This window comes from Apus apus, chromosome 10 (genome assembly GCF_020740795.1).
Source record: "Apus apus isolate bApuApu2 chromosome 10, bApuApu2.pri.cur, whole genome shotgun sequence".
Classification (NCBI taxonomy): domain Eukaryota; kingdom Metazoa; phylum Chordata; class Aves; order Apodiformes; family Apodidae; genus Apus; species Apus apus.
The window spans coordinates 3,709,258-3,726,729 of record NC_067291.1 but is presented as its reverse complement, the minus strand read 5'-3'; the positions used below and the strand labels follow the sequence as shown (position 1 = coordinate 3,726,729).

The window sequence follows — 17,472 nt, the reverse complement described above, 5'->3', positions numbered from 1 at the left end:
GCATTACAGTTCTGGCACACAAAGCTTACAGCTATGACAGATCTTCAGAAGAGGCACTGGACTTGCATCCAACACAGAAGGTAAATTATTCAAGTCTTATCTCAGTCCAAAGGCCAGCCTTGGTTGCAGGCACTGCCTCACACCTGCCCTGTGCTTCCTAGGAGTGCTGGGCAGGCAGGAGGAGCAGGGAAGTCTGTAGGTTGTAAGTCTTGGCTGTGCTGTCTGGAAACTAAGGCGAGACTAACAAGGTACAGATCTGCAAAATGTGTTGCAGTTTTGTTTATAGAGATACTAGCACCTGGTCTGATTTTTCTGTGACCTATGGTGTATCTTAAAGTCACGAGCAGAGCAAGAATGCTTTCCTGCTGCATTCATTTTGTCACCCTTCAGCAGCCTCAGAAAGCAGGAGAGGGAACTCTAAATATTTTCCAGAACTCTTTTATTCTTGAAAAAAACTTGCTTGTGTGATTTTGGGGGTTGGGAGGTGTGGGTGATGTAGGTAAAAATACTTATTAGTTGATTGGTCACTTTGTTCAGTAACATATGTTCTCATACTGGGGGGAAAAAAATCCAAAGAATTTGTATTTGTTTCTTGGAAGAATACTTTCCCTTTTCTAAATTCCCTATGGATTTAGAAATGTTTCTCAATTTTATGTCCTTGCCATTGTAAACAGCACTGCAAATTGGGATAGAGGATTCTTAACTGGTTTACTTAAAACCATGAGGGTTTTTTTAACATCAGTAAGCCTTTCCTAAATCCTTTTATCCTCAGATTCCTAATTCTGTTCTGGTGGGTCCTCAAATACGGCAGGAGATTACTTCTCTTTCGTTTTTCATTAGGAATTTTATTAGATATTTAAACAGTGATCTTGAAAATTCCGTGTGTGAGACTGTGATTTTTAATTATTTCAAGTCTCTAGGATTGGACAAGTGTTCCCAGCCTGAACTCTGGTAAGATCTGAAAGGCATGCTGTGAAAGATGCCTCAGGTTTATTACAGATTTGCGGTCAGCAGGGTAGATGATTTTCTTTTCCTCTTGTGCTGACAAGAAGATTGACCCGCAGCAATCCCATCCGAGCCTGCTTCTGCCGATCGCCCTGGGAGCGCTCCCGCTTGCTTTTCCCTTTCCGACAGGAAGTGGTTGGTGCTGGTCGGAAACAGCAGCTCTGGGCTCGCAGCCTCTCGGGGCAGCTTTCTCGCCGGACAAGCCCCGCGGAGGGAGCCCCGGGGCAGCCCCCCCGGAACCCCCCCGGCCCCCCGAAACCCCCCAGCCCCGGGGCTGCGCCGGGCGGGCCGTGCCGGGCGTTGGCAGCGGGCACAGGGGGGCCCGGCTCCCTGTCCTGGCATCCCCGGACACCGAGGGGCCCCCCCGGCCGCTCTCCGGGAGCTCCTTGCTCTCCCCGGGAGGGACAAAGGTTGGGGCAGCTCCCGCAGGGTCCAAGGGTGGTTTCTTGGTGCAGAGGGGAGAGCGGGAGCGGGTGAGACGCGAGCGAGCGGCTGCAGGTTTGTTCTGCGTTCCCGAAGGCAGGAATGCCGCAAGTCGTGGCTAAGGCAGGAAAGTTCCATCTCCTTCCGCATGCATGTGTGCTTAGATAGTTTTGGGCTTTGCTGACTTGAATTTAGAACTTCCTGGACAGGAATTCGGCTGCTTTGAGAAATCAGTCCTGGTGAGCAGCGTGCCAGGTCAGGCTGCTATTGGAGATTCGCTAATAAAAATCCTTCTAGTTAATCAGCTGTTGATGTCTGCTTAGTCTGAACAGACTGAGGGCATCTCTCTGGAAGTCTTTCTTATGGGGGGGCTACAGACTTAACTAGTTGACAAGAAACCATGATGTAAGAAACCTGGACCAGCTCAGTGGGCTTTTCTTGCTTGTTTAATAAATGTAGGCAACTCCTCTTTAGGATCTGAATGCATGTTGTGGCAGTAATTACTGCTGCTGGTATCAGAGCACAGATGGGAGCATCCAGCTTCTCTTTTTCTCTTAGAGACATCATGTCTTCTGGAAATGGCTGTCAACCCCAGGCATTGACCAAACCAGCATTTGGTGAAAAAGAAGTGACTGAACTGCTTGACAGGGTGTTTGGATTAAAGTTGTCTTGGATCAGGCCTCTCCCCAGCTATGATGATCAGAATTTCCATGTCTGTGTCTCGAGGAACAAAGATGGGGCTGAAGGTGCTGATGAGTATGTCCTCAAAATCACCAATTCAGAAGACAGCCAAGAACCTGACCTCATTGAAGTGCAGACCCGGGCCATGATGTTTCTCCATGCTGAAGGTTTTCCATCAGCTACTCCTTATCTCACCAAAGATGGTAACATCATGTCTCTGGAATCAGGAGGTGAGCAGTTACGAGCACCTTTACTACCCTACTATTACCTCTAGCTTGGCAGTACTAAAGTAAAACTCCAGGCTTACTTTTAAATATTAAGGGTTATGTATCAGGTGACCTGTCTGTCCAGCCATAACTGGCCAAATTTAAAATGCCGGAAGCAAAGCAAGTTAAAGAGAGTAATAATTAACTATGAAAATACTTGCAAAGTAACTTCAGTATAATGAATTGGGAAAACACTAATCTTGCCTGTCTATGGACAATAAAAGGAAAAAAAAAAAAGCCTCATTAACCAAGTAATGTAACAAATTACTTGCCTACAAAATGGTGTAAAATGCATCTCTAGCCCATCTATGATACCAGAACAAATAGCTTAACAAGGCCTGGAAGAAAGATTGTGTTGTTATTTTGCTTCTATTTTCACTGTAACTTCCCTACAAAAGCTGTGATTGCTGAGGCCTCCTGCTGCCCACCCGTGGAAGTGGTGTCTGCAGGCACTGGAGGAAACCTGCTGTGTGCAGAGTTAATTCCAAGTGTAAGGACTGGAAGTCCAGCATTGATTTTTAAGTGTGTTAAGGTTTGCACATCATCATACAATGTTCTGGTAAATCAAAGCTTGGGATGAATTCTGTTTTATCAGCTACACTTCATGAGTTCTGCACTGGGATAAGCTTTTTTTGCCTCTTGCATTAACTAATGTTGATTAGCACATATTGAAGTGACTGACTGCATCTCTCTTTGCTTGTTAGACACTGGACCTGGGAACAAAAAGTACATGGTCAGACTGCTGACTTACCTGCCAGGTACACCTGTAGCAAAAATTGCTGCAAATCCTCAGATATTCTATGAGATTGGTAAGCTAGCTGCCAGTTTGGATAAAGCTCTCTCAGAGGTGAGTTTTTGTTGCCCTGGCCTCACAAACTTTTCTCTCATGATTTCTCCTCTGTATTTCCTCTTGTGTTTGCTGACTGCTTTCCTGAGCTGCAGAGTACAAGTTGGTGAATGGAGGTGTCAGTTTAACTCACGTTGTTTACTTATGCTAAACTCACCTGTTTGGTGTTTCACACCTGGCACATAAGGAGAGTGAACCCTAGAGGGCTCAAATTAGAAGCATGTAAAGCTTGTTCTGAAGCAGCTTTGGGTAGTGCACATCAGGCACAGCTGGCAGATCTATTGTTTTGAGTTGCTCTCTTCCTCCTGGTCATTAGAACTGTGGCCCTTTAACACTGGCAGCAGTTGGTTCCTTCTCTATCGTGCCAGCTGTGCCAATGAACAGACATTTGGGACATTTCTCTCATTTGCACCACTTCCAGTCAAATAATCTTAATGCAAAGTGAGTCCCTTCTTTACTCTGTAATTATACAGAATAATAAAGCTGATAAATCAGCCAGAAATTAAGTTTAATACATAAAAGAGCTCTTGCATTATTTATTGCTTTTCATTAACCTTTCCTTCTCATGTTCTGGCTACTGGCTTCAAACAATTACAAAATGTGAAGTGCCAGCTTCCACTAACCACATTCTTAAATTACAAGAGCATTTTTCCATTGGGAAAGATAATTTACAGTTGCCTTCTAACACTCTGGTTGTGGTCTTATAATGAGATTAAAACAATTTATATAGACCAGCTAGTCTAAAAATATGCCTGTGATTCTCCCTGCAAGGAAATAATTGATGCAAAAGCAAATTTTGATGGAAAAGGCTCTTTATGTCCTTAACATCATAGGCATTATCATCTACGAAGGTTTGTAATTTAAAAGAAGGAAAATTACAGTCATTAATGTCAAAACTTCAAAATATCATTGACAATAAAAATAATACCTAAGGTATTAAGTTTTCTAATGACAGATCAGAAAATACAGCCTGTTTTTTTCTGCCCAGTTAATTTACCTTGTCAACTTGATAGCCAAGCCACATTCCACACTTTGTTTTGTGCACAAAATAGTATTCCACTACTTTCTCTCTTGGTGTCTCCTGCTTGGATGTGCCTCGCATCCTCTAAATGGAAATAAGTTACATTTATGGCTGTAAAGTGACTGTGGCTTTACAGTAAAAAGGGTTCATGATGCTTTATTACCCTTCACACAACTGGTATCCCACATTTAGCTGGCTGGAATATGTGATTTGTGTTGGAAAGGTGGCAGGGGTTGCTTATCAGGCAGCATCCTTTCTACCAACATGGTCCTGGGTTGTCATCTTTGGTTTAGGCTTGGTTGTGTTCCTTACTTTTTCATACACAGGTCCAGTTTTGACTATCATTTAGCTAACTTTAAGAGCCATAATTACAAGCATGGGTTTCTTTTTTAAGAGGAAGCGAGCTACTCTTCTGGGAAGTGTTGTTTTTCCATTTGTTCCATGCACTGGTAGAATCTGACCCCCAAGCCACCTTAAAATGTATAAGCCTGGTATGCAGTGGGAGAAGTGCTCTTCTTCCCTGAATGTCAGTTTTCAAACCACCTTTTCCATTTGCTAGTGAGAGGGAGGTTAAGGACCTGGTTTGTTAAAATATTTAGGCTATGTGGATGTGCAAAGGCAGGTTTTTGTAATAAAGCTCTGTGCAGTATCTCCAAAAAGTACTTCTGTCCTCAGTATTTTTCATCCTGGAGCTCATCCCCAGAAGCTGCCACCTTTAAGTGCACAGAGTGTGCCTGTTCTGGCACACTGGCAGGTGTTGTGTCATTCTGCTGTGACAGCTTTCAGGAGCACCAGCTGAGCAATCCAGGGTGGAACTCTGGCCTTGGCAAGGCCTTGAAGCTGCTCCATAACAGCACGTGACAGAAAGTCACTCTCCATTTGAAATCATTGAAGTGACAGGTAACTTCAGATAGTCTTTGTACCTAAAAGAATGGGCCAGGACTGATTTGGGTTGTGTGTGGTTATTAAGATGCTTGCCTAAGTCATTCTTCAGGTTATTTTTTGACTTGTTGATACAAAGCAATAGTCAAAGTCATGGTGCTTTTCAGTGTGGCTCATTAGGAACCTGTTAAAGCTAAAAGGGCTTTGAATCAAGCCCTTTAATCCTCAGAACAGGATTTTTACTTATGGCCTATTTTATTTTGTGCTTTCTCCAAAGAAATTTCAGCATCCATCAGTAAAAAGTCTGCACCGAGGTCAGTTTATCTGGAACTTGGCAAACGTTCCCCTTCTGGATCAGTACATCTATGCCCTGGGCCAGAACAAGTACCGTGAAGTTGTGGAAAATGTTATTGAGCAGTTCAAAGGGAAAGTAATACCCAAGCTAAGCAGTTTTCGAGCCTGTGAGTATTTTATTCTCATTGTAATTATGTTGAACTGAGACACTGACATTTCGTACAGGATCTTGGGTCTGTGAAGAAGACAAAAGGGAAAAAAAAAGTCTCCTTTATCCTCAGTTAGAAATGTGCAAATATTGTGCTGAATGAACACAGTGCAGGATAAGCCAGGAGTGTGCTGTCCAGAGTCAGGTTCAGTTCTTCATCTTACCAGTTTTCTTCCAGTTAAGTTGTTGATTTTCATGCTGTTATATCAGCTTAATAAGAATTTATGGAGTACACGACTTTCTTTCATACAGGCCCAAATAACTATTTAATAATAATAATTTTGGAATTCAGCTCACATTGATCTTCATGATCATTTGACAATTTGAAAGCTGCTCTTCAGTGCTTGGAAAACATGCAGCATCTCACAGGTAGTACCAGGCCAGAGTAAAATCTAGTGCTCCCTGTGTCTGTTGCTGCCTGGTCACCTCTCAGCAGAATGGAGGTTCCTGAGGAGCAGCGAGGCCATTAGAGGCAACACTTCATGCTGAGGGAGACTGGGATGGTTTTGTACGTGAGCCTCTGTGCATCTTTTAAAAATGTTTAACTGAGAAATGGAAAAAAAAAAAAAAAAGTTGAGTCTGCTGTAATAATTATTAAATACTGTTTGTTTCTTCTCTGTTCAGGTATCAATCATGGAGATCTTAATGACCACAACATTCTGGTAGACTCCTGTTCTGCTCCCCTGGAGGATCCTCAGTACAGAGTGTCTGGCATCCTGGATTTTAGTGACATGAGTTATGGGTATTATGTGTTTGAAGTCGCCATAGCTATCATGTACATGATGATTGAGAGCCCCGATCCCCTGAGCGTGGGAGGGCACGTTCTGGCAGGGTTTGAAAGCATCCTGCCCCTGACAGAGGAGGAGAGAGGTGCCCTCTTCCTCCTGGTGAGTGGGAGGTTTTCCCAGTCCCTTGTCATAGCAGCCCACACCGCCCTGCGGTACCCGGAGAACAAGGAGTACCTCATGATCACCGCCAAAACCGGCTGGAAACACTTAATGACAATGTTTGAGGTGGGCCAAGAAGCTGTAGAGGAAACGTGGTTTCAGACTGCCCAAGCCTACAGGAGCCCGGCCCCTGCCGCGCCGCTCGGTGCCTGCTGAGCTCCTCGCGCGGCGACAGCCCGGTTTTGCTGCAATAAAGGTGCTGGAACGTGTCCCCCGCGCTGCCCTCCCTGGCGCGGCCGCGTCTCTCTCCCCCCGCGTCTCCCCCCGCGTCTCGCCCCCCTGTCTCTCCCCAGCGCGGCCGCGCGGGGGCGCCCCGGGCGGGCACAGGGCGCAGCTCAGCGCGCAGGCGCGGCCGCCATTTCCGTGCGGCGCGGAGGGCCCGGGGCGGCTGGTGCTTCGTGTCCCCGCGGGGCTGGCTCCGCGTCCCCCGGCGCTGCGCCCGCTCTCCGGCCCGCGGTGAGTGCGGGTGAGCGGGTGGGTGGGTGAGCGGGCGGGGGGCGGTGCGGGGGGCGGCGCGGCCCTCGCCCCGCGGCGGGGATGACTCGGCAGTGCGGCCGCGGGCCGGTTAACGCGCGCTGTGGTGTCTTGCAGGCCCGCGTCCCTTCTCCCCGCCGCTCGGAGCCGGCGCCATGGTGAGTGGCGGCTGCCGCCGGGCCCGCCTCGCCCGGGGCCGCCCGGGGCCGCGGGCCGGGCCGGGGCGGCCTGTGGGGCGGGCGGGGAGCGGGCCCGGGCGGTGTTGGGCTGTTGCCTTCTGCCAGGGGAACGCTGATGTTTAACGAGCTGTTGCTTCTTACAGTCCCGAAGATATGACTCCAGAACTACCATCTTTTCTCCAGAAGGTATATTTTCTTTAACCTACACTTCCTAGTGAACCTTCGCTGTTTTTATCCAGCGTCTTGGAATTAAAAGGCGAATTACTTGTCTGAAGGTGGGGTGTTTATCATGTGTTGCCATCCATGTTTACCTGTGAGAAGCAGCGCCCCATTCTGTAAGGACACCAGGGGTCCACAGTGGGGACTCCCGGGTTCATCCCAACTCAAGCCATAACGAGACCGTGCCCCATTAGGCAGCAGAGCCCCCTGCCCCTGCTTGAAACAAGGCACAGTGTCCCACTGCTGCAGCCACACCTCTCCTTGCTGTTGTAGCACATGCTGAGACAAGTATGTGCAAGACATGTTTTCCTGTTTCTTAGATGTGATGGACTCAGAATCCAGCCTCGCCTGTTTTTTTGATTATTGAAAAATCAGCTTTGGCTTATTCTACTGCAGCACAGAGAGTTCTGTAGATGTTTTAATTTTGGGGGGGCTAAAATAAAGGGGTTTTTTTCCACATTGGCAATGCCCTGTATTACCTTATCAGATGTGTGGCTTTTCCTTCTCTAATTCGTTCCTCCTTTTCAACCAATTAATTTCCTACCAACTGGTAACAGGCTGGAGGTTGTACCCTGAGCACCTGCCAGTTCCCTGTTAACTTTTTGGACTTTGCTAATGTAAATCCTTTCCTAGGCCGCCTGTACCAGGTGGAATATGCAATGGAAGCCATTGGACATGCAGGCACTTGCTTGGGAATTCTAGCAAATGATGGGGTGTTGCTGGCAGCAGAGAGACGCAACATCCACAAGCTTCTGGATGAAGTGTTTTTCTCAGAGAAGATATACAAACTTAACGAGTAAGTTGAAATGGTGAGATCTGATAAGGCCCAGCAACAAAACTCTGCTGTTACTCAGAAGTTGCAGCACTGAACCTGGTTTTATTTTGTTTGAAGTGTTAGTGTTCTTTTTGTTCAGTGTTTTAGACAGGTATGATGATTGTGTCGTCGTTTGTTTCAGTAGTTCCCCTTCTAAAGTAGAATTATACATTTTTTAATCTCTAAGAGAATTTTCTAGGTAGAACAGCCTGTTTGTTAATACAAGGCGATGTTATTTACAGCACTTGGGAAAATTGGGTATTCTCAGTTTTACAAAATAACCATTTGGGGGGCCAAAGTAAAGAATGCACAGAAAAATCACTTTTATTTCAGCTCAGCATCATCTCCTAGGTCTTTGTTTTTACTTTTGTCATTCAAAGAGAACAAGATAATACATTTGCCTCTAGGTTTCTTTGCTACAACTGTAGCAGAGATTATGTGTCTTTCTATTATGACTTCCTTTTTAGCTTTCAGGAAGTTAAATTTGGGATGTTAGAGCAAGAGTGTTATGGATCATGCTGCCTTGCCTGTAAGGGAGGTAGAGCTTCATCCTTGCCAGAAGGTGCACATGGAACAAACAGCTTTTCATTCTGCCCCCACTTGGAAAAAATAACCTTGATTATTTTTCTTGAATCCTTTCTGTGTAGTGAAAGCTTTGTAGCAGTATTGGGTTAGGTAAAAAGATGTTAAAAAAGAGCTCATCAAACAATCCAGGATGTGAAGTGCTTATTTTTCTTTTTATCAAGTCAAGATCACAAGGCTTTGGTTACACAGACTCAGCTTGTCAGGTCTGTGTGGCTCCTGCAGCTCCTGCTGTGCTGTCAGGCTTCCAGAGGGGCTTCCAGAGGGGCACTGTGTGCAGCTCCTTGCTCTTCTGAGGACACTTGGGACTCAATCTTTGCTGAGAACCTCAGCACTACATGTAGCACTAACCCACTGTCCTGCTCAGGTTGTGCTGCCCAGCTCTGCTCTAGAGCAGGTGGTTACAGAGTATTTTTCACATACCCCACAGGCAGGAGCTGATGATCCCCTCTAGATGGCAGCTGCCTGGCTTGGATCAGGGCAGCCCCACGGTGTGTGTTCTGCTTGAACCACTAGATGAGGGTGTGACTGTTGGTTGGAGATGGACTGGAATTCAGTTTGTTTGCTTCTGTTGCAGAGATATGGCCTGCAGCGTGGCAGGAATCACTTCAGATGCCAACGTGCTAACAAATGAGCTGAGGCTGATTGCACAGAGGTGGGTCTGCTGAGAGTGAACATGGTTTTGCCTGCCTGTGCTGTCAGATTGAGCCCTGTGTGTGTATTAAATCCCAACGAGTGCGTGTTTAGTAGAGCAGAAGTGGATTGCTTAAAATAAAACAGCTACATCAAAGAGGCTGTAGCTTTGGAACCTGTTTCTTGTTAAATGTGGTACAAGATGCTGTCAGCAAAAGAAGTTTTGAAACCTGGTTTGTGTTTTTTTTCTCTTAGGTATTTGTTACAGTATCAGGAGCCCATTCCTTGTGAACAACTGGTAACAGCACTGTGTGATATCAAGCAGGCTTATACACAGTTTGGAGGTAATGAAGTGTGATGGATGAACCCTTGTGCTTTTACATCTCTACAGAGTGATTCTGTAACATCATTTGAAGCATCTGAGTTTCTGTACAGTTCTACCAAATTCTTCTGTAACAAGTTATAGCAGGAAAAAAACCCAGCTGAATTTAATAGAGGAATGGGTAGTTATGGTTACTGTTCTGTTACTGAAGGTGCTACTTTCTAGTGATGGAGAAATTGATGGCTGAGATTCCAGCCCATTATGTAGAATGCTTTGAGTGCTCTTGGATTTAGTGAGTGCCTTCAGAAGAGCAGCAGAGAATTGTTTGCTGTGGAACATTTTGACATTTTCATGGGACCATAGTGATTGGGTTTGGGAGGGACCTTTAAAGATCATCTAGTCCAACTCCCCTGCAGTGAGCAGGGACATCTTCAGCTAGATCAGGCTGCTCAGAGCCCTGTCCAACCTGACCTTGAATGTTTCCAGGGATGGGGCTTCTCATGCCTCTCTGGGCAACCTGTTGCAGTGTTTCATCATAAAAAATGTCTTCCTTAGATCTAGTCTGCACCTACCCCATATCTGTTGAAAAGCATTGCCCTTTGTCCTGTTGCTACATGATGGGCCCTGTGGGTCACAAATAAGACTGTGTGGAGGGGTATCAATAGTGTAACACTTTAAATAAAGTGGTATTTCTGTGGGTCAAGCAGCATGTTAGAAGATGATGCAAGTAGTGTTCCTTAGTATGTGAACTGATACTTCAGGGATTATATTTACATATATATATATATAGCATGAAAGAATGACCTTTTTATCTGCCTGGCTTTTGACACCATTAAGTTAAGCTACATACTTTTAAGTTCGTATTTAATCCTGAGATGATAAATTGCAATTTGTGGGGACAGAAATAAGCTGCTCTTTAGGGTTAAATGAAATAAATCTCTGCTTTCCTCCCCCTGTGCCTTATAAAGAAATGCTGGCATGCTTATCTCAAGCAACAGAAGGGTAGAACAGTCTGTTAAATCCTAGTTCACATGAACAGATTTGAAAAAAGGAAATCAAAGAAAGTAATTGTCATTCATGACCCATCTTGTTACTAAATTTAGATTGCTAATAGCCTCCTTTTCAACAGGAAAACGTCCTTTTGGTGTTTCGTTGCTGTATATTGGCTGGGATAAGCATTATGGATTTCAGCTGTATCAGAGTGATCCTAGTGGAAATTACGGAGGCTGGAAAGCTACGTGTATTGGGAATAACAGTGCTGTAAGTTCAGGGTTTTTTTCCTCTCAAAACATCAAGCAAAAAAATGTGTACATGGCACTGTGTTGTTGGTGACTAGTACAGAGGGCAGTGGGTGAGTGCAAAAACACTGCTGTTCCTTACAGACTGTTGATACCTGGCAAAAAGCAACTGTTTGGTTGATTGCCCAAAGATACCATTTTAATTTCTGTGACATAGGCAGCTGTGTCCATGCTAAAGCAAGACTACAAAGAAGGAGAAATGACCTTGAAGACTGCACTTGCCTTAGCCATTAAGGTTCTCAACAAAACCATGGATGTGAGCAAACTCTCTGCAGAGAAAGGTAAGCTGTTGGCTAGAATGGAGTGGCACCTTTTGCTTGTAGAAAGAAAATGTAGTGAACATGTCTACACTAGATTGGGTTTATTGGATTTTGAATTGTCTTGTGAGAAATGTTTGTAGAAGCTGCAGCAGCTCTAAGAGGCATACAGGTAACGTGGTTGACGTTGATCCACCTTGGTCAGCTCCGGGGGTTAGACCACAGTTCTGGGGTCCCAAGCTGCAGGAATGGCTTTGTGTCTGGAGAGGTATTGCTGTGCTTGTGTGTGCTGCTGCAGAAGGGGGCTGCTGCCATCTGGCTTGCCAATCCAGCCTTTTGGAAAGGCAGGACAAGAGTCTTCTATTCCACTGTCAGGTGTAAGCGGGAACCTTGCCCTTCTGATGATTGCTGTGTCTCAAGGACAACCTGTAACGTGTTGTGTCTGTTCCTGTGTTTCAGTTGAAATTGCAACACTGACCAGAGAGAATGGCAAGACAGTAATAAGGGTTCTGAAGCAAAAGGAGGTGGAACATTTGATAAAACAACATGAGGAGGAGGAGGCAAAAGCTGAACGTGAAAAGAAGGAAAAAGAACAAAAAGAAAAGGATAAATAGAATATTAAATCAAGTGTTCTGGAGGTAATATAGGACCTGCTTCAGTAAAAGATAATCTGGATTTCTTTTGTGTAAAAGCCTGTGAATACACCATGGAGGACCTAGAATTACTTTTGATGAACCAGGTCCTTAATCATCATTCAGATAATTAACTTACTGCTCCTTACATTGACCAGTAATTGCTTTAATTCTTGAACACACTTTCTTTTGTCTTCTATTTTTTATTATGGAATAAAATTTAAGAATAATAGTGGTGAGTGTCTTTATTTCATCAGTAATGTCTGGATATGCACAATCTTGAGGGATTTAATCGCTTTAAACCATTAAAACAAGGTATGTGCCAGTGGGGAAAGGACAAATATGGTGTTACGATTGTTAGAATTTTGTGTGTGTGTGGTTTTTCCTTTTAAAGTACTGAAAAGGGTTCCAAGGTGTGAAAAATCATCTCACAGATACAGAATTCAAGTGTGCTGGCATGCCAAATTTCATTTTGCCCTTTTTTGTTCTATAACAGGCTATGTCAAACTGATGGTCTTGCAAGAAGTAGTGTTTTAACCATGCCCTGGAGCACGTGTGTTCAGTTCATCGTGGCCCTTCATGAGTGCATGAGTATTCCCAGAGATTATCCATGGAACACTAGCTATATTCACACAAACTAGAAAGACATTTTACAGAGGCCACCTGAAAATGTCAAGCTATCTCATCCAGCTATGAATAGGTAAACAAAATAGTGCATTATTTTAGGCTATGTTGGCTATTTTACATTTTATTCTTAAAGAAAATTGAGATATTTTATATTCTTTAGTGTTGCTGATACATGCCCAGAGAATTTGGTTCCCTTCTTTGACAAAGAACACTCTAGAAAACTTAACCATTTAACCCCTTGAGAATCAGATCAGTTGTGCATTAGAAATTACAGTAATTTTTGTTCAGATTGTCCCTACACTGAATGCAAACTAATTAATCTGATTTTGAAATTAACTAAAATCTCTTCTAGTTCTGAAAAAAAAAATTATCTGAGGCTAATGGAGGGGATGGAAACAAGTGGCTGAAAATGATTTTGCACCCCTGCAGTTCTCGAAAGCCAACTGAAATGCTCCCTGGGGTGACCTGCTTCCATGAGAGGCCTTTCCTGCTGGATTTAAGCCGTGACACTGGCGATCCAGCCCCTTTGTGTTGACCCTGCATTGCGTCTAGTTTTTTAAGTTTGGTGGTTGGTTGTTTTTTTAACTCCAAAGAGTATCTGATGTTTACAGGATTTAATGTGAGCGTTTAAAGAAATGGAGCGATTCTGTGGAGTGCTTTATTATTCTTACCCCAGGCGTTTTTTAATCATGAAATGCACTTTGTCGACAGGGCCAGAAATTACCCTGAGTCCCAGCAAAACCCCTGAGCTCGCTGCTGCTGAGCTCCCTGCTGAGAGGGGCAGGGCTCTAAGGGGGTGTCTGTGCTGCCTCCGGCCGCCCCTGCACAACCAGCTCGTTTTCTAAGTCTCAGTGCAAACCAGTTGTATTGAGCTGAGTACTTTGCTAGTGTTCAAATTTTACAGCTAGTAAAACTTAAAATGAGTTTTATTTGCACCTTGGTGCAACAGTAGATCTTCCAAACAATAGGAATGATACTGCACGTAACAAGTCCGGAGTAGCAGCAGACCCTGCAATGATTCAAGCTCTGCTACAAAGGGCTGGATAAATAACCTCGAGCTCCATTTTTATGTAGAAAATTCAGTGCTGCATCTTCTTATTTTTTAATACCACGAATGCAGTAGATCAGCATCTTCTGCAGATTTCTAGGTCACTGATGATAGTTATACAAGTACTTGGAATATGCTCTAAAAGCAGCAATGCCAAAATGGAGGGTTTTTTTCTAACTTCTGAAAAATCACTTGACACAAAACATGATAGTCCAGCACAGCTTTCTATCTTCTAGGAAACCATTAGAGCATCTGAGTCTGGGTCCATCAATGTATATAAATCGCTTCAGGCAATTTGTTTAGTGTACTAGCAGAAGTATTCCTAGATAGCTTAGGATATAGATTTATTCACTTATTTTTTTTCTTAAATCTTTCTGTTTCTAACAAAGAGGAGATAACAAATATATTTGGATCTTTGTTTAAAGAATGAGCAGTAGCAGTTCTTGGCCAAACACTGCATCATTTGCTGGTAAAGGAGAACTTTTTAGATACTGTAATAATCAAAAGTCAGAATGTTTTAAATAATTTTCTGATCTGTACTCCATTATGTATTGAAGCATTGTGATAAGTTGTGTAGTTACATCTTAAATAGATTATTTATTTACAGGTTCTGTTTACTCAAAATGAGTATTGTCAAACATGCAGATAATCTTTTAACAGTAATTACCCACTTTATTTTAAAAATGCCATCTCTGTGGTGTGCCATTGATAGTGAGTGAGATGAGCCTCATTTCCGTCTTGGAACAGGCAGGTAACTCCATCTGGCACTTATATCCAAGACACACAGGAAAGTTATCCTAAACTAAATGTAATTCCCAGGTTTTTTTCTGCATTTGAACCTAGGACAGTAAGCAGATGCTCGAGTTCTTCCATTGACCAGAATTTTCCTGGGACATCCTTACAGCAAAGCAAGTTCTTTACCTGTTTTTCCTAGAAATGGAGCAGTGTTGGGACTGCACAGGCCTACTGCATTGGTTCTGCTCTGTTGTGGCTGAAAAACATTTAAAAAAATCACCATTATCTGTGCCTTTTCTGGGAGTGGTTTGGGGATAAGTTGTCAGGACAGAAAAAATTATGTTGGGAATACATTTCTCTTTGTTAATCAAAATGATCTTGCTGTTCTTTTTGTGTCTTTTTGGTGTAGGTGGTGTTTGTGTAGAGTTTACAGTGTGTTACTTAAGTATTTAAAATATTTAGCTATTGCTGTGGATTAAACATTATTTTCACACCAGAACTACACGTGGTGCTGTGGACAGTGACAGATTTTTCAAATTAGGTAAGAAACTTTGTATAATATGATGCTAGTAAACTTAAAGACTAGATAGTTTTTATCTCGCTTCAGTGCACGATAGAACTTCTTAGGGCAAATACTCACAAATAGGTAGTCCTAATATATTGTAATGTATTTTATTATTCTAAGTAGTTCAAGGGATAACAAAACCACTGCTTCTCCAGTAACACCTGTGCTGTCTCTTGCATCTGTCAGTGTTTTAAAAAGTGACCTTGTTTTCTAGATGGCTGTGTTCTGTTCAATTGAAGTCAGCTTCTAAGACTGCTGCTTACATGCTTCACTGTGTTATGCACTTGAGGACAGAAGATTCCTTGAGGTAGCTTTCCTATTCATCCAAATATTTTTACTTGCAAGAGCTGTAAAAGCACCCAGATTAAGGTGATAGACAAAGGGTGTTATGTGTTACATTTGTCTGCTGCTTCTATTTTACTCTGGATTCCTAAAGTAATGATTCGTTCTGTTCGTATATCTTAAAATTACAGACAATGCTTCTCCTGTGTTGTGAGAACAAATATATTAATGGTTACAAGGTGTTCAGATTAGTGGTTTTAGAGGCCACAGAACTGTATGTGATGCAAAGATAACATAGCTAAGTGTAGAAAGACATCTAAATCCAAGGAGGTAATGCACTCAGGTACTTCATACATGAGAGAAATGATGTCGCTTCAGACTAGATGAGATTCTAGACCAACCTTACACATCTTTCATCTTCTTTAAAGAATATTTTCCATTACAGTTTTTCTGTAGTAAAGGTTGTCCTATTTTTCAAGTTTTAATTGCAGTTAGTTCTATTACAATATAAAAAACTGTTAAAATAGCTTGACCTGAGAGTACCCTTCACTGGTACTCTTGGCTTTAATCCGGATACAGTTCAGCTTCACACAAAAAATGTTAGATTATTCCTGATTTTACAAAGAGAACTGAGCAGCTTGCTATTTTTAGCTGTGATTAATTTGGTGTTTGGCTTTCCAGTTAAAGTACTCTTCAGTGCACAGTGAAAACTGCCATCAGCCAATTTTCCGGGGATTCTCAGAGCGTGCTTTAGTGGGGACCTTCAGATGTCAACTCCTGCTGAGAAGGACCCTTTGAAAGACAGCAGACAGGACTCATGTAGCTGTTTAGGCTTTCACTTAATGATAAGTATTACACTTAACTCTGCTGCTGTTGGTGTTAACATTTTGCTCCGAGTTCAAAGCAGGAGGAAAAAAGGGCTTCTTATTTATAAATAACCACTGTTTTCTAGCACAGTGATAATACAGCATAATTAATGTGTGCCAGATGATGCTGCATAAAATATTTAGCAAAATGCTGGGCATTTAAACCTAGCCAGTTTAATCCTTTTCTGTTTTACAGCATCTGTTTTGCCTAGCCAGGACCCAGCTGCAAACAAATCCATAGTTATGTAATAAATCCATTTTGCTGTGTCCTGCACATTCGGGTGCCAACCATCTTTAACACTGATCACCAGGCATTCTGGCTCTAAAATGCACTCACTGCAACCTACACACTGCTCACAGAAACACACATTTCATGTGGTAACCTTAGGTTAGGAACACCAGGTGCATCAAAAAACTACAGCTTGGCAATTTCAGTAGAAACATTGCCCAGTGATTTTTGGAGCACTCAGGCATCAGAACTCCACTCTATCACAAATGAATATAAAAGGGTTGGGGTTTTTTTTTGGCCGTGCTTTGGGCTAAAATATCTTTTCCTTTCCTCTAAAATCTTGGGTTGACCACTGAGCGTTTCAAAACAAGAGCCACAGGCTGCATCTTTGAATACATGTCTTTCCATTCTGGAGGACGTGCAGGATACAAATGGATTCTCAATATGTAAAATGACCATATTTACTGCAGAGCATTGAAATCAATAGAACGTGTCCCTAGAAGTATGCTGGAAGAAACCACTGTGTAAGCAGCCCTTTTTCAGAGGGCTTGTACTGACTGCATTATGTCTTGCCCAGACATGCACAACCCAGATACGGCTGCAGGGATAAGGTCAAACAGAAAAGCATGAAATTCAACATGGGATTGAAACACCCAAGTCCTTTTGGCTGTCAGAAAGATTCACAGAAAGATGCACTATTTTTCCATCTATAAAAGAATGTTGGTAATTAACATCCTTAATGAAATTACTACTTTGGGTAATGCTGATTTTAGGAAGGTACAAAGTTGCTGTAATTATTTGTTTAGTAAGGTCTGTTTTCCTGAGGAACCTGGTGATCTAGCCCTTGTCATGCAGCTGCTGCTGAGCACTGCCTAAAGCCATTTAGCCCTTCTTTCCCCATCTCTCTGTAGAAATGGGAAACAGCATCTGAAATGTACAAAATGCATTATTGTCAGCTGCTTCAGCTCGCCGTGGCAGTGCCTACACTGTGTGTTTCCATTAGGATGATTTAGGAAAAATCTCTAATTAGATTTCATGGTGCATTTGAAGTAGTCTTTTGTAGCAGCTTTTTATTTTATCTGATGTAGGAAAAGGTGGGGTTTTGTGCAGAGTATTCACTGTGTGTATTTCATGTA

General features: G+C 43.1%; 2 protein-coding genes across 6 annotated transcripts; both read left to right on the top strand.

Moving 5' to 3' along the window:
• The first annotated feature begins 165 nt into the window (after window positions 1-165).
• Window positions 166-6,783, top strand: HYKK (hydroxylysine kinase). 4 transcript variants are annotated; one of them, XM_051628650.1, is made up of 5 exons: window positions 166-248; window positions 1,987-2,339; window positions 3,080-3,222; window positions 5,403-5,586; window positions 6,252-6,783. In XM_051628650.1, the coding sequence occupies exons 2-5, from the start codon at window positions 1,994-1,996 to the stop codon at window positions 6,728-6,730; spliced, it is 1,152 nt and encodes a 383-aa protein (XP_051484610.1). In that variant the 5' UTR covers window positions 166-248; window positions 1,987-1,993; the 3' UTR covers window positions 6,731-6,783. The 4 variants fall into 4 exon arrangements, with proteins under 4 accessions (XP_051484610.1, XP_051484612.1, XP_051484611.1 ...); XM_051628652.1 differs by having other exon boundaries at window positions 184-248; window positions 2,155-2,339; XM_051628651.1 differs by lacking the exon at window positions 166-248 and adding an exon at window positions 1,368-1,415.
• Window positions 6,784-6,852: 69 nt separating this feature from the next.
• Window positions 6,853-12,216, top strand: PSMA4 (proteasome 20S subunit alpha 4). 2 transcript variants are annotated; one of them, XM_051628683.1, is made up of 9 exons: window positions 6,853-7,040; window positions 7,166-7,206; window positions 7,371-7,413; window positions 8,080-8,242; window positions 9,420-9,497; window positions 9,731-9,819; window positions 10,927-11,057; window positions 11,253-11,376; window positions 11,812-12,216. In XM_051628683.1, the coding sequence occupies exons 2-9, from the start codon at window positions 7,204-7,206 to the stop codon at window positions 11,964-11,966; spliced, it is 786 nt and encodes a 261-aa protein (XP_051484643.1). In that variant the 5' UTR covers window positions 6,853-7,040; window positions 7,166-7,203; the 3' UTR covers window positions 11,967-12,216. The 2 variants fall into 2 exon arrangements, with proteins under 2 accessions (XP_051484643.1, XP_051484642.1); XM_051628682.1 differs by having other exon boundaries at window positions 6,937-7,030.
• The last annotated feature ends 5,256 nt before the right edge of the window (window positions 12,217-17,472 follow it).

Bases quoted from the DNA above. Each gene is read 5' to 3' on its own strand.
- HYKK (XM_051628650.1), top strand. From the start codon at position 1,994: ATGTCTTCTGGAAATGGCTGTCAACCCCAGGCATTGACCAAACCAGCA. The intron at 3,223-5,402 runs GTGAGTTTTTGT...CTTTCTCCAAAG, and splicing joins TGGATAAAGCTCTCTCAGAG to AAATTTCAGCATCCATCAGT. The intron at 5,587-6,251 runs GTGAGTATTTTA...TTCTCTGTTCAG, and splicing joins GCTAAGCAGTTTTCGAGCCT to GTATCAATCATGGAGATCTT.
- PSMA4 (XM_051628683.1), top strand. The intron at 11,058-11,252 runs GTAAGTTCAGGG...TCTGTGACATAG, and splicing joins GTATTGGGAATAACAGTGCT to GCAGCTGTGTCCATGCTAAA. The intron at 11,377-11,811 runs GTAAGCTGTTGG...CCTGTGTTTCAG, and splicing joins CAAACTCTCTGCAGAGAAAG to TTGAAATTGCAACACTGACC.